Source organism: Peromyscus maniculatus, chromosome 18, assembly GCF_049852395.1.
Source record: "Peromyscus maniculatus bairdii isolate BWxNUB_F1_BW_parent chromosome 18, HU_Pman_BW_mat_3.1, whole genome shotgun sequence".
Taxonomy (NCBI): Eukaryota; Metazoa; Chordata; class Mammalia; order Rodentia; family Cricetidae; genus Peromyscus; species Peromyscus maniculatus.
The window spans coordinates 11406556-11426232 of NC_134869.1; the positions used below are offsets into that span (position 1 = coordinate 11406556).

Here is a 19677-nt window from a genome sequence, read left to right on the forward strand (position 1 = left end):
TGTGTTCTGTGACGTATGTGTGCCCAAATCCACACATCCACACACACATCAGATACAAACACATGTGCTTCTGCCCTGTGATATGTGTCCCCAAATCCACACATCCACACACACCTCAGATACAAACACATGTGCTTCTGCCCTGTGATATGTGTCCCCAAATCCACACATCCACACACACATCAGATACAAACACATGTGCTTCTGCCCTGTGATATGTGTCCCCAAATCCACACATCCACACACACATCAGATACAAACACATGTGCTTCTGCCCTGTGATATGTGTCCCCAAATCCACACGTATACACACACCTCATATGCAAACACAACACAACACTCACAAGGAAATATGTAATTTGGAAAAAGCCGCATTGAAAGCAAACGTTCTAAGGCCCCTTAGGAGTTGGGACGGGGGCAGAAGAGGTCTGCAGGAGACGTCAGGTACGCGCCCAGAGCCCATTCTGGCTGCCAGCGCTTCGTTCTTCGTCTGCTTGGTTCCAGGCAGCGGCCATTTCTGACCTGGCCCTGTCTAGGCCAGGCTCATTCATAACACTGTGGGAGATTCCCAGTCCCTTGCTGCGTTTCCACACCAAGATGTATTATCATCTTAAAGAACACGGAAGAGGAGCTGAGGACGTGGCTCAGTCGGTGGAGTACTTGCCAACATGTATCTAGTCCCTGGGTTCGATTCTAAAGCTGGGCATGGGACGGCATGCCTGCGGTTCCAGAAACTGACCAGCAGAGGTAGAAAGATCAGGAGCTCAAGGTCATTCTTTGTTACATATCAAGTTCGAGGCCAGCCTGGGCTCCAGGAACAAGCAAATACAAATCGAAGAAGAAGCTCATTCATGCAGAGGCTCTTTCTCATCCCTGTGTTTTGAAAGAAGACCCCTTGTCTCCCTGGAAGACCATTCAAGAAATGAGTACATATTTGATTTCTGACTTGAATTTGGGTATAAGCTAATTCCTACTTTCTTTAAAGCATCTTTTTGTTTTATTTATGCGTGTGTCTATTATAAATGTTCTTTTATTTAAAAAAAAAAACATTGGAAAGTCACACCCCAGGCAAATAGACCTCTTTCCAACAGGGGGCATTTCGCCCCTTTGCCTAGTGACCTGGACCTGTCTTCTCTTGGGGGTGAGTAAAGACCTGGTGTGTGGTGATGGTGGGGATGGTAGTGATGGTTTTGGGGGCAAAGGGGGGGCTGCACCCACACAAGCCTTGGTCTCTGCACTACCTGCAGTGTCCGACAGAGGGCGCCCGTGACACTATCAGACTTTCTTACTGATTGGCTGGCTGTAGACAAGAAGCCATTCAGCCCCTTCCTGATGGAAGCAGGGGTGGCCAGGAAGTTCTTCGTTTGCTCTGTTTCCTGTGGGCCTGCACAATGTCCCGCAAGGACAGGGGTAGGTGCTGGCAAGCTTACATCTAGTCTGACTGACAGACGGTGCTTCCTACCCATTTGAGATGACTAAGCCCTGTGGTCTGGGCATTTCTCAACTGCAAGGGTAATAGTGACACCAGAAATGGGTGTCAGCTCTTTGGCTGGTGACAAAGACAGCTGGTGCGTGGACACATCAGGGCTCACACACAGTGTGGCTAAATACAGAACCGAGGGCTGGGTAGGACTCAGTGAGGTGCTTGCTACGCTGGCATGAGGGATGCAAGTTAGATCTTCAGAGCTCATGTGAGGAAAACAAAACAGATTGACATAGAAGTGCACATGTGTAATCCCAACACTGGGCCGGCTCACCAGCCAGCCTGGCTGAATTGGTGAGCGCCAGGCCAACAGAGACTCTGTCACAAAAATGGTGTCTGAGGAATAATACTGAAGGTTGACCTGTGGAACACACACACACACACACACACACACACACACACACACACACACACACACACACACACGAGTCACAGAATTTTGTTCAGGCTTACCTCAAGCTCAGGGCAATCCTCCTGCTTCAGTGAGTGCGGGGGGATTATGAGCTTGCTGCACACCGGGCTTACCCTCTTTTGTCTCACTGATACCTGCTCTGTGTGGCTGAGATTGGCTCCTAGAAGCAGCTTTCAAGTGGGATTTCTCCGTGGAAAAACATGGGGAAGTGATCTGGGCAGCAAAGCTAAAAGACGGATTCTGGAATCTGGGTAGCATTTGAGTGTGTACCTCAAGATTCGGATGAGGTGGTACTGAAGTCATGGGGGGGAGTCAGGAGTAGTCAAGCCTGGCTCCCTGGCCCCCTCTCCTGCCGGATCCCTCTGCAGGTTCTGTTCTCTTCCCATTTCTGTTGTGACGTACCCAGAGGGTCTCTTTTTGGCTAGGACATCTGCGTAATTCTATTTCTTGAACCATGAACTAAATAAACACACTCACCAAGTACCCACCTCGAGCATTTTGTTATAGCAACGGAAAACACACCGAGACTGTACCCAACTGTGATGTCTAATCTTGACTGTTGTGGTGGTTTGAAAGAAAGTGGCCCCCAAAGGGAGTGGCACTATTAGGAGGTGTGGCCTTGTTGGATAGGTGTGGCCTTGTTGGAGGAAGTGTGTCACTGTGGAGCTGGACTTTGAGGTCTCATACATGCTCAAGCCACGCCCGGTGTTTCAGTTTACTTCCTGTTGCCTGTTCATCAAGGTTGAGGACTCTCAGCTCCAGCAGCATGTCTGCCTGCATGCTCCCATGTCCCACCATGATGATAATGGGCTAAACCTCTGAAACTGTGAACCACACCATTAAACATTTTCCTTTATAAGAGTTGCTATGGTCATGGTGTCTCTTCACAGTAATGGAAATCCTAACTAAAACAATCGTCAACTCAGTGGGAGTCTAGAATCACCATGGGAACAACCCTCTAGGCATGCCTGTGAGGGATGCTTTAAGGTTGAGATGAGACCACTCCAAATGCGAGTGCCATCATGGCCTGGGCTGGGATTCTGAACTGAATAAAAAGGAGAATGGGAGCTGAGCGCCAGCAAGAAACTGAGCGGAGTCTGCAGAGTGGCTCTGTGGTTTCCCAGCTGTAGGAACGGGCAGTTGCCGGGGCTGGAGTGATGGCTCAGCAGTTAAGAGCACTAGCCATTCTTCCAAAGGACCGGGGTTCGATTCCCAGCACCCACATGGCAGTTCACAACTGTCTGTAAACTCCAGCTCCTGGGGGAATCTGGAATCCTCATGCAGGCAAAACCCCAATGTACATAAAAAATAAAAAATTTAGAAAGGAAGGAAGGAAGGAAGGATGGGCAGTTACTCAGAGACAGACACAGTCCAGTACCAGGGCATAGAGTGTGAGGACACATCAGACTACATTTGCACACTGTCCTTGTTTTTGACACAGTGGCAGGACCACACTAGCCAGCGGGCCTCCTAACAAGCACAGAGACTTCTAGAGAAAAGCATAATGAAGTAAAGCCTCATCCATCCAGTTAACACAAACGACCTGGTCACCGGAGGTGAGGGGCCTTCACCACCGCTGAGTCTCATGCCCACACTCATACACATGAGCAGGGCACCCACAGGCTGGAGGGTGCCCACAGGCTAGAGGGCACCCACAGGCTGGAGGGCACCCACAGGCTGGAGGGCACAGCCCACCCCACCCCACTCCACAGTCTCATCAGTGAGCCACGGACAGACCATACACAGAAAATAGCTTTTTTTTTCTTCAATTTAATTGAAGTTACTTAGAAAAATAATCAGGCTTGAATGGCTTTTCCTGGAGGAAGGTTCGGGAACATTTCACGCGTCTGTTGGCAACATGGAATTCAGCTTCTTTAACAGTATAGTAGGATACAGGGAGAGAATTCTACAACAGGCCCTTGACTGCATACAAATATGTAAAAAACACACACTCCACAAAGATGTTAAGTTCTATGTCCATATGCCTCACTGAGCATGCTCAGAAGAGAATACGGATACCGCCCTTTGTACCTGATGAGAGCAGACCAAAATTTGCCTGCTGCTGTCCAAGGGTCCAGCTGGTTCTAGAAGGTCCTGTTGCCTATTCAGAGGATCTGTTTAGCTGTGGTGGGGGAAAAGCTGGGGGATGCTGGTGGGCAGAACCTGGGGGGGGGGTGACAGAGTCAGACCTGCTGACGAAGAGGTGGGCCAGGATGGGAGTTGGGTGCCAGGAGCGCACAGGCTGGGGCGATTTGTGTATGGGTGTGTGTGCATGTGTATGTGTGCGTATCTACTGTGCAGTGTATGTGTGCATACCTACTGTGCAGTGTATGTGTGCATATCTACTATGCATGTGTATGTGTGCATATCTACTGTGCATGTATGTATGTGCACATCCATGTGTGCATGTGTATGTGTGCATACCTACTGTGCATGTGTATGTGTGCATATCTACTGTGCATGTATGTATGTGCACATCTATGTGTGCGTGTGTGTGTGTGTGTGTGTGTGTGTGTGTGTGTGTGTGTGTACAGAGGAGGCCTGGGCAGAGGAAGCAAGTAAGCAACGTCCTTGTGGTTTTGTCAGTTGAAGCAGGAGAGTAATGCAATTGTTATCATATGAGCTAAGTGTCCTCGGGCTTTGCCCAATGCCCGGGAGCTTTCTCTGAGCCTGGACTAGACTTGTGGGCTCCGGAGGGCTGGCCAGAGGGAAGCTTTTGGTTCCCACAGTTCTCCTTCTGGCTGAACAAGCAGGAGAGAGAGGCTTGCCCTTGGGACCGGGTGGCCCCTCTGAGACCTGGACAATGGGCTGCCCTGCTTCCCAGACCAGCTGAGAAGGGTAGTGAGGCAGGGGAGGCTGTAGCGGCTGGAGGCAGGGACCCCTGTGGCTGATAGTCTAGACATTTCCAACAAAGGGGCAGGCTGAGCAGGCACGTCCTTCTCACTCTACTTGACTGTACCTGGTCCTAAAAACACAGCTGCACCTTCTTAGGACAGTGGCTCCGAGCCGGGACCCCGGCAGCTCCTCTTCCTAGCTAAGCATGAGAGGCATGCAAGAGAAAGTCTTTTCAACATTTTCCTCTAGAGAACACTTGGGTTTCCAAGCACACTTCACCAATGGATGTCTTTAGCCAGGGACACAGAATACTTTCTACATCCTACAGAACAGTCGAACCAATACAGATTTTTAAATTGTCACTAGAAAACAAAATATGAACACAAAACAGGAGAGAGAGCCCCTCATCCCAGAGGCATGGTGATGATCCATGGTCCCCTGAAGGACCTCACTTTAGAGAGAGGAACGAAGGAACTGCCATCTGCACACAGCACTGTACCACAGACGAAAGACAAACAAAAACGCAAAACGTGAAAATGAACATGAATTTCCGTTTCAAACCCCCAAAGCACATGGTTCCAAACTGTGGGTGGAAGTGAGAAGTGTTTGTCATGAGGCCATTGTCCCCACTGAGTGGCCTTTCAGGCCAGGAAGGGGGCGCTATTTCTTTGTCCTTATGCCATGTTCGCCCTCCACGGCACCCAAGACTACCCTCCCCTGTGTGTGGAGGGACGGGATGGCTGTCTGGGGTAGCATCCAGATGGAGCCATCCCTCTTAGGTAAAGCGTAATTCATTTCAAAGTTGCCAGACAGATGCTGTGGTGCTGTTTCAGCTTGCTTGTTTGTGGAGGGATCTGGGAGGCAGCTGTCAATCTTTGCAGACCTCAGACAGGCTAGATCACCCTCACCAAAGGCTACTGTGTGAAATACCAGCTAAGACATCTCTGCCATACAGGGCACCCAGGCCATGCAGCCCAGAAATGCTGCATTCTCCCGGATTCACAAGGCAGACCATGTATTCAAGGCCCTGAAAAGTCCTGCAGAGAGGAACCTGGCTTAATTTTGTTTCCTAAGGATATGTGACCACAAAACCCTCCAAACTGATGTCCTACAGAGCCTGGGCTCTGTGGAACATGCATCAGCAACACCACACAGACTGTTGTATCAGCAGAAGGCCAGTTTCTGAGGAGAGGGTCCCCTCTCTATTCCAGGGACAGCCAAAGTCTGTCACTGTTTCTTGGTCAAACACATGGCATAAACCTATCTATCAGAGGTGAGGGGAGAAATTGGGGAAGGTACCTGCGTTTTATAAATAGCTGCAGTCAGCTGCTCTGGCTCACATTTCCCTCACATTAAATAAAATAATTTCCTCAGTGAGACGGAGCAGCAGCTACTGTTGCTCCCAGGCTCTCTGTGAGCCTAACAATACCATTTCAATAGTTTCTGTGAATAAATTATTCATTTTTTTGTTTTTCAGAATATTCTCACCTCTTCACTCCACACTGCATCAAAACAAAAACCGAACAAACAAAACCAACTAAAACACAAAAAGAAAAATTCACACCCCACCCCCTTCCCTATCATTAGAACTATTATATACAGCATCTGCTACCCACCCGGATACTGGCTGTAACAGGAGTGTGGCTCAAATGTCAACTGAGAGGCCTCAGAAATGACTGGAAATAAGGACTAGGTCTGGGTGTTGATCAGCAAGGAACCAGAAACACCAAGTTTCCAGCATTCTGGAGGAGAGGGAGCATGGGTTAAGATCCCGGTGGCTGTCCTGGATGCTCTGTCAATGCAGGACATGGGAGGGTATGCATGTGCCTATGGGTACCAACAGTCCACCTTTAACCTTCAGGCCAGATCTTTGCACATCTCCAGACATATGCAGTGCACTTAAAATGGCCGGCAGGAGAAGATATGGACTGGCGATCACAGTAGGAGGCACTTGAGAAATGTTCCCCTTCCCTTACCAAGGCAGACATCACTAATCAATCACAGCACTCCTCCATTTGTGCCTGGAGAATACTGAGGCTTACAGGCGTCTAACTGCAGTAGGCGTACATGATCAAAAAGGTTTCCTCTGTCTCTTGCGTTGGGCAATAAACTTCAGTCGCTCAGCTAGTCACGTGAACTGATCCTAATGTGGAGTTTTCAAGTTTGAGCTGTAGGAAAATGCAAATTTGCTGGGGTCATGGACTCTCTGGGCCATTTGAGAATAGTCAGCACCCTGCACGAGGACCACAAGGATGGGGGCTGGCTCACTGTTGAGCTCTATGCCCTGTGTTCACATAAAGCTTGTTGAGGGCCAAGCTACTAGGTTCACTCAATATTCTACCTGCAGTCAAGCCTGGAAAACAGTAGGTGCTCAATAAATATTTATCAAATATAAAGTGACAGTCATTCTGCCTTCACTAGACCCGGCACATGCCGGTTATAAATTTCCACAAAAAGCCTATTCTGATAGACTGCTAATTTTGGTGAACAGAAAATCGCTACTATCCACTCTCTCCTTGGGTTAAAAAAATTTGCATTTCTTTACTGCAAGGGACTTTGGGGTTGCTAGCAATCAGTGTGAAACATTCCCACCCCTGTTTCTTAGTGCAAGGACAATTTATTTATTTCTAGCAGGGTTTCTTGAATGGTGGCAGCCACACATCCCAGCCGCTGTCACCACGCGATTCTATGAGAGGTTACTAGGGACAGTCACAGCCCCTTAACAATCTGTAGCCAGCAAAGCACAGACCGTTGCTTCTTCTAGAAAGACATGAGCAGTCTGCTGCCAAAAAAGAAACCTATACAGAGACTACGCTTAAATAACTATAAATAAGAATCATTAGACTTTACGGAATGCACAGTTTGTGGAATTCACCAGAACACAAAGACACCTTGGAGACGGTGTTGCAGTTTCCGCTTCTAAAAAACAGGGACGATCCACCCCGCTCCTCTGTGAAGACAGCTGTCCTTTCCCATGGAGGATTTAAATAATTCTGACCATGCCGCTCGCAGCATCCCCCACAAAGACATATTAACTTACAAAATAACCCAGTATCCATAGAATTCTTTTGACAAATAAAAATCTTAAATTAAAAAGCAGGATTCTCTCCCTCTCCCCAACCACCCCCTCACCCCTTTATTCCAACTTCAGGTAGTTTGGCACTGAGTAATTGAACATTAAAAAGTCCAGTTTATAGACTTCGTACAGCTGTGTCTGGTGCTCGGCGCTGATGTTCTGGAAGAACTCCGTGGTCATCTCGTCCGTAGTTCTGGTGGACTTTGCATAGGTTGGGAACTTCAGGTAGCCGCTCACGCCAGCCAGCTGCAGCACGTAGTTGGAGTCCTCCTCCAGCGTCTCGTACTTGCCCACGAGGTCGTAGTGGATGTGGCAAGGGTGGCAGAGGGAGTGGACGGTCTGCCAGTGCTCATTGAAGGGCTCCTCCCGCTGTGTGTGGGGGTCGATGAGGTAGGCCACGAACTCCTCGAACTTCACGTCGTCCCCCTTGCGCAGGGCCTCCTGCGTGGCGTTCTTCCGCTGGCGACGGATGATCTTGGTGCCGTAGCGCTTGTGGAAGGAGGTGTTGTACTTCTGCGTGAACTTATTGCGGTAGGCGGACACCAACCTCTCGAAGGGCTCCCGCACGAACAGGAACTTCATGTAGCTTTTCAAGCGGTGGTTGATCTCTGGGATGCTGTACTGGTTGAGGGTCTTCAGGTTGGCCGACACGTGGGCCTCGTTGGCTGGGATCTCCATGGGGTCGCTGTACTTGCCCCGGCCGCTCAGGACCATCATGAGCCTCTTCCAGTTGGTACACGCCACCTTGGGCACATAGCAGTAGATCAGTTCGTGGTCCTCATCCACCACCAGGTGCTTCAGGTCGTTGGGGGTCAGCACCCTGCGCTTTCGGCTCATGGCACTGTTGGCCCGGCAGGTGTCTGTCACTTGGTCCCGTCTCATCTGGTGCAGGATGGCAGTATTGGACAACTCCAGCTGCAGAGGAGACAGAAGAGGAAGGAGAAATCAGTGCTGGTCCAGAACGCTCCTATGTGGGCGCTGATCCATTTGTTCAAACAGTTGTCTAGATAGACCCTGCGAGGCTGACAGGGTGAGATGAGACTTAGCCTGGAGGCTCTGTGGAGGTCAGAGGGGAATGTCTCAGAAGATGTCTGTGTTCTCTGAGAGCAAAAGCCCCTCCCCAAAGTAGATGTGTTAGTTAGTTAGTTAGTTTTAACTGTCAGCTTGACACAACCTTGGATCATCTGGTGAGGGAGTCTACATGAGGAATTATCTAGTTTAGAAGGGCCTGTGGTCTTATTTGTGGGGGATTGTCTCTATTGTTAACTGATGTAGGGAAACCCATCCCATTATGGGTATCACTATACCCTAGGCTGGGCTCAGTACTATCTAAGAGTGAAAAACACTAGCAAGTGAGCAAGATGTGTTTATGTTGCCTCTGCTCCTGACTGAGTGTGACTGCCTTCATCACCCCCCCCCCACACACACACACCCATCCTCGGTGATGGGCTATAGTCTAGAACTGTAAGCCAAATATATCCCTTTCTCCCCACCAAGTTGCCTTTGGTCAGGATATTTTGTCATAGCAACAGAAATGGAGCTAGAATGGCTGACCATTCCCAGTCAGAAGCAGTTTTCTCAGGCCACCCAGATAGGAAAACCTACTCTGGCCTGGTCTGCTACCATCTTGGTTCCCAGCACCCTGAGGGTCAGAGATCACGTGGAGTGGTGACACCCTACTAGTTAGCTTGGTGCACTCTGCCGCTTACCTAGCTGGCTTATGCAACATGGCTCCCCCCCCCTTTTTTTTAATATAAAAGGAAACTGTTGTCATCTTGACTTGAGGTTCTGGGGCTATGTAACAGCTGTTCTGGGGGGGGGTCCTGTCTTCCTCTCACCCCAAGAACAACATCCCCATCCGGACACTTGTCTTTTGACATCCACAGTCCACTACCAACCTGCCTTTCCAGCTTCATGCCTACACCTCACCCATTCTGAACAGAGGAACACTCCTGAGAAACCAACTGTTCACCCTTCACTTTTGCCCCAGAATGCTGAGGCTGGGCCCTGTTGGACTCTCCACTCACTATCTCTGTTGACAAAAGAACACATTCCATCCCTGAATACCCTGGACTCTGGGTGTCCTTCATAGCATAACCCAAGTCTGTGTCACACTTCCCCTGTGGCCACAGGTCACTACTGACTGTCTTAGGTCACTGGCTCTTTAGGCCAGATTATAAGTGGCCTCAAGACCTGAGAATGCATGAGGATCAAGAGAATGTCTAAGTCGCTGGATATGCAAGTCAGTGGAGCCCAGGGCTCAGGTGGGACCTACGAAGCCAGCCCCGAACCTCCAGAATTGAGCCATAATTTGTATGATTCATCCCAAAATGTGCACAGGCCCAAAGGACCCTGATTTCAGCGAGTCTTGCCTGCCTTGTCTGTAGAAAGAAGGCACTTAAAACAGCCAAGTGTAGGGTCTTGGCCACAGTTGAGCACAGTTCCTGTTCAGTCTAGGGGCTCAATACTGCAGACTCAGCCCCCAGTGACCTCACTTGATGGGTATATACTTTCTTTCTCTGCTTATTTCTAACTAGCTCAAGGTGATAAAATGGGATGTCATAGTACCCCTGAGGCTATCAATGAGTACCAGCACCTGATGCCCATGGTAGGAATGGCGAGATCTAGGGTGGGGCATGTTACCCAGCAATGCTTAATGGTTTCAAAAGATCACCAATGTCCCTGGAGAGATGGCTCAGCAGTTATGAGCACTGAGGGCTCACCCGAGTTCAATTCTCAGGGCCTGCACGGTGACTCACAACTACCTGTAACTCCAGGTCCAGGGCATCCAACACATTTGGTGGGCCCCACGCCTGCGCAGAGTACACAGACATTGCAGATAAAACACCCCCACACATTAAATAACTCCAATCACCAAGACAAAAACACAAAAGGGATGAGATTCTTACACAGAGCTCTAGGCTCCAGGGATTCCATCCGGCCTCTTTGAAGCCTGCCTGAAGAGACCTGGGTTTGGGGGAGTTTCCAACAGGTTGGAGGAGAAGACGAGTTCTTTGTTTGAATGCCCAGACGGAAATGGAGAGACCTCGGAGGGCAGCCTGAATGCCCACTCAGGACAGCAACTTAAAAACCCATTCCTGTCACTTCCACATCCCCCATCGGGATGGCATTCTTGTCTCCAACCAGGGCTCAAGGGGCTGTAGCAATGGCCACAACTTACAAACAACACGCTCCGTGCACATTCCCTGCGGAATTCAGGAGCTGTCTGAGGGGCTTAGATACCCGAGGGACAGCTCTTTGGGGACAGTGGGAGACAAAGGGGTGAAGAAGACACAGGAGTGGCCAACAGTTTGCTCCTTCTCATGGGAAGGAGACCCTGCTGCTTGCCAGCCAAGCTGCGTCAGTTCTACGAGGCGGGCGTTTGCTGTCGGCTCTGTCGGTGAGCAGCGCTGGGAGATGAATCTCTTCCTCCCCTCCTTCCATCTCCCCCTTCTTCCTTTTTTCCCCCCTTTCAAATGGGTTTGAGGAGATCACAGCAGAGGATCTGTGTGCAACTTTGAGGATCTTATGTGGTTGTGAGCTTCTGAGCAACAGGGACACAGTGGGAAATGAGACAGAATTTCCTTGCTCTTGTTATCAAAGAGAAAAGCATTTCGATTGTTTAGGGGCAGAAACTGTGCCAGATCTAAGGGATTCGGGAAATCCAGTCAGGGAGGGAGGTTTTTGGATTCAGTGTGCTCAGGATGGGGTCTTCAAAGGGCTCGGTCTTCAGCTGACTAAATGCCAATGCTGGATTGCCTACAGAATGCAGGGATGTGTACAGTCCCCTATTCAAGGCAGGAGCCCATTGGGACTCACAGAGATCGCAGAATCCGTGAAAAGAACATCTGCCCTGTGGGGCAGCCCTCACCCCTAGCCCCGGCACTCTTTCCTGGGCTGGCTCCCCTCAGCACCAGTGACAGCTCATGCCAGAGCTTCTCAAATGTGGGCACGTGCGGAGGTCACATTGTTCCAGCTACTCTCTGGCTTCCGGCCAGAGCTGGAGACGTTGGCAGGGTGGAAGGTCTGCCAATGTTCCTCTGCTGAGATTGTGCAAGATGCCACAGAGCGAGGCTTAACCCCAGCAGTGCATTCCCTGACGGTAACGGAGACTGGATTCCAAGATCAAGTCCTCCAGGGTGGTGTCCCCGTGGGGCCTCATTCCTTGGCCCAGGATGGCCTCTCCTGCTGGCTCTTCACATTGTCTTTTCCACGGACAGGCACCCCTGAACCAGCATACCATCCAAGCAGCTTTAGTTTTCCTTGATGGCATCTTTAAAACCCTGTCTCCAATTCCAGTCATATCCTAGGGTCCTCCAGGCTAAAGGAAGGGCTTAACATGAACTGGAGTGGGAAAGATAATTCAACCAAATGCCAAGTATGGCTGCTGTGCTGGACCATGCTTTGAGAGCTGCAGATCCACGCTATGTGGAAATGGTGAATTCTAACATCTTGGATCAATTCACAGCCATCCTTAATGACAGAACACAGAACACAGTTCACTATCACATGCCCAGAGACTCCACCCTCGCCTTGCCACCGACTCCTTTCATCTCCCTGTGATGTCCCCAAAGTATAGGCCGAGGAGGGCGGGGCCTAGGATGTCCTGAACACAGCTCCTGGCTCTGGGCTGCATCCGGCATGCTTGATTTGATGTCTATTTTTAATCTGGACGTTTTGAAAGGCAACTGTAATTAGTGTGAGGACCAAGCTTAGGGGGTGTTTTAAAGAAGTCTTTAAAGTTTACTGTGTTTTATCTTAAAAGGAAAAGCCAGGCTGCCCTGAAAGGTCTGCAGTCTCCTGGGATGCAAGACCCACACTGAAGCAAGCAGCACCCCCTCGCTTCCTGTGGTTGGGGAGACCCAGGGAAATGGAAGGCCAGATAAAGAGGTAAATCCAGAAGCTTCCAATGACTCTCCACCTGTTGCAACTGTTGGCTTGGGTCCTGGCTCGATTTCCCAATTAAAACATCTGAAGGCAAGGCTGTGAGGATGGTTCCGCTGGTGACATGCTTGCCTGTGAGTGTGAGGACCTGAGCTCATTCCCTGTCTTGAGTTGTAGGCATGGAAAGAGCACCGGACGGATGGATTTGCTGAAGAAACCACAGCCCTAGCCAACACAAGCTGTACTCACTACATGCGAGTCACCACTGAGCCTCCCACTCTCTGAAGCAGGCACTGTCAGTATTCCCGACTCACAGATAAAGAAACTGAGTCCCGGGGAGAAGTAGCTTGCTCAAGGTCATGGAACTTGGAACTGGGGCTGGAGTTCGAGTGCTGGAAGACAGTGCTGAGTCACTGATGCCTGTGGCTCCCGGGGTCTGAAGACGCACCTGGGAGTCACCATCTCCAGGGTAGCCACTTGGGGACTCAACTCTGGTGGGGGGCTGCTAACAGCCCTCTTAGGCTGGGTTCTACTCCTACCCCTGAGGTCTGTTGCCAGGCACCCCAGGGTCCTGGTACTGCCAGGGTAGGAACCACAGCTTCGGAGGGCCCAGAGTCGGCAGCTGGACTAAGCTGGGACCTGAGTGTGAGCCTTGTCAAGTTTCACGGGATCTGCTGGGGCTGTTGTTGCCTGTGAGTAACCAGCTGGTGTCCTCCCTGGCATGTGATAGCAAGGCACGAGAGGAGGTGCGCTCTCAGAGCCCTGCTGCATCTGGGCTAGCGGCTCAGCTTAAGGACCCTGGGACAAAGAAAAGCTAGGTGGGCATCCTGAGAAGCTCACTCCATCGGTTTACTAAGAGGAGGTTCTGAGGCCCAGCCCTGGCCCGGCTGAAGCACTCACCTCCTCGCATGCTTGCCACAGTTCACTCATTCTGTCCTCAACCCCCCCTAGAATGCTAACTCCCGGGGTGCAGGTGTCTCCCCCTTTTTGGTCCTCTGCTGTATTACAAATCGCTGACATATAGTAGAAAGTCAAAGGTTTGTTGAATGAATGTGTGAACGCACTCATGCACTTCAGTCAGTGCACAGATGCATGAATGAATAAGTACATATATTCATGACTGAATGTGATACATGCATGCACGAATGAATGAATGATGCAGGTATGAGTGAGTGAAATGGGATGCAGAGATTGGATAGGTTCATGGTGACGGCAGAGGCCGCACACTCCCCTGGTGCCTACATCTGCTGTTCGAGCTCATCTTCCCGCGGAGGCTTTGGGCCAGAGGCTGAAGGTGCACAAATGCGCAAAAGCGTTAGCAGATGGGCTGCGGGTCTTGGGAGAAATCGGCTCTGACGGCAACAGCTCTGATGAGGGAAGAGCCCTGTGCCGTCTACCTGCTGAGTGAGGCCAGGAAACGGGAGCAGCAGTCACGCCACGCCGGAGGGCTTTGCACAGGGCACGTGCGTGCGTGCGTGCCTGTGTTGGGGCTTCTTTCCAGGAAGCCAGGTGCAGCTGGAGGGGCCTTATTTACATCTCAGACCCGCTGTTTGGGCTTCCGGCGTCCTGGGCCTGGTGAAGAGGGGTTCAGGCCTAGGAATGGGGCCACTGCCAAGCTGGATTGGCTTCCCATGAATGGTGGCCCAGAAAAGGGACAATGGTGAGGAAGGGACAGGGCTCTGACACTGAGTAGGAGGCTGGGCCCTGAGAAATCTGAAGTCAGAGGGGCGGGCAGGCCTTGCACCTGCTAGCTGACACTCTGGGGACCTCAGAAGTCACTGCTGGCAGGAGGAAGGGAGCAAGCTGGAAGCTGGCAGCTCTCCCCAAGGCCTGGGCTGCCCGTGATATTTTGGGGAGGTAGGTAGGTAGGGGTGGCTTGGCCCTGCAGGTTCTCCTGGCCGCTGACTAGACACTCGGCTGTGTGGTTTCGATCCTGCCTCTCTCCAGAGACTTTAGCAACATGTTCTCCTGGACGCTTTTGTCTGAGCATCTTGGCTCCCCCAGGCCTTGGTTCCCCACTCTGCAGCATGGGGATAATAACTTGCAGTTCTTCTGGCTGTCTGGAGGATTGAGGGCTCAGAGGAAAGCGCACAGCACCATGCATGAGTCTTAGGGAACACCACGGAAGTAGAAATTCTCTGTTTCAAATCATTGTGGAGCACTGTCTGGGAAGGGGCGGGCAGCAGCCAGACGACTGGAAAGCCTTTATTGAACTTGAATGTTCAGCCCAGGCGAGAATCCCTGTCACCTGGTGACTGTTGCCTCTTGATTCCATCTTAGGAACCTGATGGTAGGGTCAGTGTGGGTGGCCCAGGCACCTGCTCCCGACCGCTACCCTGGGGGTATTTCCATCATATCAACTCTGGCGGCTTTGTTTCACCTGGACAACTGTGAATTGAGCGTCCTTCTCCAGGAGTGGGCGCTGCAGTGAACGCCAAACACATCTGTCATCCATACACAACTTCTGGCTCAAGGAGATCTGGTATCTCACTGACAGAGAAGACGGACGGATGTAACTGGCCGCACCCTGGAAGCTGCTCATCAGAAGAGCAAATGTCCAGCCGTATAGAGATTAGCTATCAACGTGGATTGACACACTGTAAAGCAGGAGCAGATTTCAGTGTCAGAACCGTGTGTGTGCGCGTGCGTGCGTGCGTGCGTGCGTGCGTGCGTGCATGCGTGCGTGTGCGTGTGCGTGTGCGTGTGTGTGTGTGTGTACTTGCTGAGGTTAACCTTGGCTATCATTCCTTAGATGCTGCCCACCTCCCCCCACCTTTTAAAGACTCACTAGGCTTGCTGGGTAATGAGCCCGGAGACTCCCCAGAGCTGGGATTATAAGCAGCTGCCACCATGCCCAACTTTTCACATGGGTTCTAGGGATGGAGCCTGTTTTCCTGCTTGTGTGGCAAGCGCATTGCTGGTTGACCTATCTCTGAAGCTCCCTGACCTTTCTCTTAATAGAGGAGCAGGTTTCAACAGCGCCCCATCTTCCTCCCTTCCGAAAGTCTGAATGCGCCATTCCTGGTGAGGAGGAGGCTGGGACTGGTCCTGCAGATATTCCTCCCTCTCCCACAAGTCACCCACAAACCTGGGCCCTGAGGAGCCACCTCCCAGCAGCAGGCTCCCCTGTCTCTAGCAGTTACAGCCCCATGAACAGACACAGTCAGTACCTTTCCTGTCTCCAGGGCTGCTGGGACTGGTCCACGCACCTTTGTGTCCCAAGAGCACTGGCGCCTGATACTGGCAGGATTCGTAAAGGAAGATTCGCTTTGTGTCAACACATGAGCATCTCTCTAGTGCTAAGACTTTCCGTCCTATCTCCTGGAAGATGGCCTATTTGTGGTCCTCACGGCAGTGCACCAGGAAGGCCACAGGGAGGCGCTATTGGGATCAGCATCTCTGCATTCACCAGCTGAGGAATGTAAGCGCCTGAGTTTTTAGGTCACAACTGAGGACACACAGCTGTGCCCAACAGCCACACAGATGACTGGAGCCCTGAAATGAGTAAGACACCCAAACTTGGGACAACAGAGGTGTCAAGACCACGCATATAATGTGCAGATTTTTGAGCTATTGCATATGTGTGGGGTGGGGTGGGGTGGGGTGGGAGATGGGCTCAGAACTCAGGGCTGGGACATTCCTTTGCTACCATCTATTCCCAACTGCAGGGTTTTTCAGACTCTGGGTAGAATTGAGGCACAGCCCTGGATGCTTGGCCATCCATTCCTAGGATGCAGCAGGGAGAAGAATCTTCTCACTCTATCCAACCAGCAGCCTCCCTGGCAGTACAGGGATAGGACCCAGACCTGAGCAAGGGACGAGCCAGTCAGGGGCTTGCTGCCATGTACGTGGTTCTAGCCCACCTCTGTGCACGGAGGAAAAGACCCTCTACTTCCTCTATGTAAGTGGAAGCCCCTCCCTTGTATGAGTTTATTTGTGTGCAGGTGCACAGGCGTGGACACCAGAGGTCAACATCTGGTCATTCTCCAGGTGCTGTTTCCTCCCCCTTTTTTGAGACAGGGTCTCTCATTGGTCAGAACTCTCTAGGCTGGCTGGCTAACAAGCCTCAGGGAGCTGCCTGTCTGTCTCCCCAAGGCTGAAGCTATAAGCGAGCACCATCATCACCACACCCAACTTTTTTTTCGGGTTCCAGGGGCTGAACTCAGGTCCTCAAGCACTGACTGACTGAGCCATCCCCCAGTTCTCAGGAGACATCTCTGTGAAACCTGTGGAGTAGGGTTGGCTGCAAGTTCTGAGCAGGTGCCCTACTTTCTTAACCATAACAGGGAACGTGGGCTAGGCACTCCTGGGCTGGCCTGATTTGGGAACTCATTAAAATGAGTGAAGAACGGGCAGACTTTCTTTTAAAGGACAGTGCTTCTGCTTGGGCTAACAGAAGAGACTAAAGGAATCCATTTCTGGATATACTATTTAATAGGGAATGTGTGCCTCCCATGAAAAACACTGAGCAAACCCTGAGGGATTGCTGGGCAATGGCTGTCCAGCTGGGGTGACGCTGGGTTTGCAGGACAGAATGTGAACTCTGACAACAGCTATGTAACTTGGGTCAGTCCTTTCCACCTCCTAGACTCAGTTTCCTTGCCAATAAAGTGGGTGTTCATAGCACCACACACCTGATGTGTTTAAAATTCTTTTTTAAATTCATTTGGGCTGAGTGTGGTTGCACACACTTAGGAGGCAGAGGCAGGTGGATCTCTGCAGCCAGCCTGCGCTACACAGTGAAACTCTTATCTCCAAAGGAGGGGGAAAAATCTTATTTTGTATATTGTTGGGTTTTGGTGTGTATGTTTGTACGCTGTGTGTGTGTGTGTGTGTGTGTGTGTGTGTGTGCGCGCGCGTGTGTATGAGTGTGGGTGTATGTGTGCTGTGGTGTGCACGTGGAGGTCAGAGGACATCACTTGGGAGTCCGTTCTCTTTTCCCTCCACATGATTTAAAGCTCAGGCTTTCCGTTTTGTGTGGCAAGCACATTACTTGCTGAGTGCAGTTCGAGATGAGACACATTTCAGGGAGAGAGTACCCGTGGCAGGGGGCAGGCTGAGGGAACAGGGAGACCGCAATGTGCTGGGAGGAGGAGAGACCTAGCACCTGCTGGCCGCCAGACCAGACACCCTCCTGGGCCTCTGTGTGCTCATCTGTAAAATGGGCTGTTGAATCAGACGCCAGCAGGAAGTCCTGCATGCCTGTGTGTGAGTGTTCCAAGTGCCGGTGCCACCTGGCAGGGAAGACGTGAAGGGGGACAGGGAGCTTGAGTGCTCGGGTGAGGGCGCTGCTTCAGCTCAGGAAGAAGCCACCGATTTCCCCACACAGGAGTGTTCAATGAAGTCCTGGAAAGGTCAGAAGTAGGGGGCCAGAGAGGCCAACTAAGGGAGGTGGGGGACAGAGGGTTGTGACATACGATTAACCCAAATAGGAAAAAAAACAATAGAACTAAAAACCAACCAATATGTGAAAACTCATCGTTGGGATTAAACTCAGTAACGAAAGTAATTCTAATTAACTTAATACATGATAGCTAAGATCCAAACTGGGATTAGATACCCCAGCACAAAACTATAACAACCTGGATAACCACTGTTAGTTAACAATCATAAGGTGATTACTCTACATATAAAATCCACCTACTATAACATGTTAATCCAACACAGGGCTGTTGGGCAGGATCCTGGCTGATTCAATCTGTGGTACACCTACCTATGGCCATGCGTGTGTGTTCCCAGGGCCTCAGGAGTAGATCGACCCATCTAGGCTGGACCAGTCCAGGGGCGGGGAGGCCCCGTGGAGAGGAAGCTTCTCAGACATAATTACACTGGTCATGGCGGGCAGGGGGAAGCTGGGAACCTTTTTTTTGTACTCTAAGTGGCATTCTCTGTGTCAAAGCAAGGAAGAGTGAGGCTCAGGAAAGCATCCGGGGCCAGGGCCTGGGGACGGGTCCTGTGGGGATGGCTGTCACAAATGATCTAACTGCTGCCCCCAGCTCTGGGGAATCAGGGCACCTGGGGACGGCCCTGCAGCCTCCCAGGGGAGAAGCCAGTGTCTGTCTGCTCCCCCGGGGCTCAGCTTTTACTTCCCCTGCCCAGTAGGCATTATAGGCCAGGCTTCTGTCTCTAAGCGCGCGCGTGTGTGTGTGTGTGTGTGTGTGTGTGTGTGTGTGTGTGTGTGTGTTTTCCCTAAAGTACCATCTACCATGTTTTTTTTTTGTTGTTGTTGTTGAGACTAGGTCTCTCTCTCCTGGTGTGCAACTGTCTAATTAGGCTGTGCTGACTAAGCTGGTGGCCCCAGGGATCTGCCTGCCTCGACTTCCCCAGTTGGGATTATATGTATGCCTAGCTTTTCACCTGGATTCTGAATATCAAAACTCAGGACAGCATGCTTTCCATGGCAAGTACCTCACGATCTCCACAGATCTCTTTTCTAACGGAAACAAACAAACAATCCCCATAGTCTATCAGGGAGAGGCCAGAACACCCCCACTCTGTGTCCACTCTGCTGCCCTGAGGAAGGCACTGGGAAGGCAGCCAGCAGGAGGTCTGGAGAGAAAAGGAAGGATCTAGAATATTCTGGACCACGTGATCATTCATAAACATGCCTATGGCTCCAGAGTGTCTGGGCAAAAGAGGACTACATATTCACCTGTGGGCATCTGTGCCAGGTGTCCGGTCAAGTACCAGCCATTGCCCACCATGAGGTGTTATTGTCAGTTTACAGACCAGCAAACTGAAGTTCAGAGTCTAGCATGGTTGTTAGATCCCCAGGCTCACAGCATCAGAGTGACAATGCTCAGGTTTACCCCTGCTATCCTGTGCTGGGGTACCTGTCTTCAGCTAGAAGCGGGCTTCAAGACTTTGACTTCTATCTGATCTACCCATGAGAACAGGCTGCCGCTGTGGAGCTTTTCCTCTGAATTGAAAACATTCCCTCCAGGTGCAAAGCCAGGAAAGGAAGCTTGCAGGACTTAGGAAGTAAAG

The 19677-nt window shown here is 51.0% G+C and overlaps 1 protein-coding gene across 8 annotated transcripts in view; it reads right to left on the bottom strand.

Annotated features, from left to right (window-relative positions):
- Nucleotides 1-3648: 3648 nt before the first annotated feature.
- Nucleotides 3649-19677, bottom strand: part of Chst11 (carbohydrate sulfotransferase 11) — a 217439-nt gene continuing 201410 nt past the window's right edge. For 5 of the 8 annotated variants that reach the window (XM_006979877.4, XM_006979876.4, XM_076554545.1 and 2 more), the window contains exon 3: nt 3649-8721. In XM_006979877.4, the coding sequence (XP_006979939.1) occupies nt 7867-8721 (855 nt within the window). In that variant the 3' untranslated portion in view covers nt 3649-7866. The remainder of the gene's footprint in view (nt 8722-19677) is intronic. The other 3 variants (XR_013045805.1, XR_013045804.1, XR_013045803.1) reach the window with 3 other exon arrangements.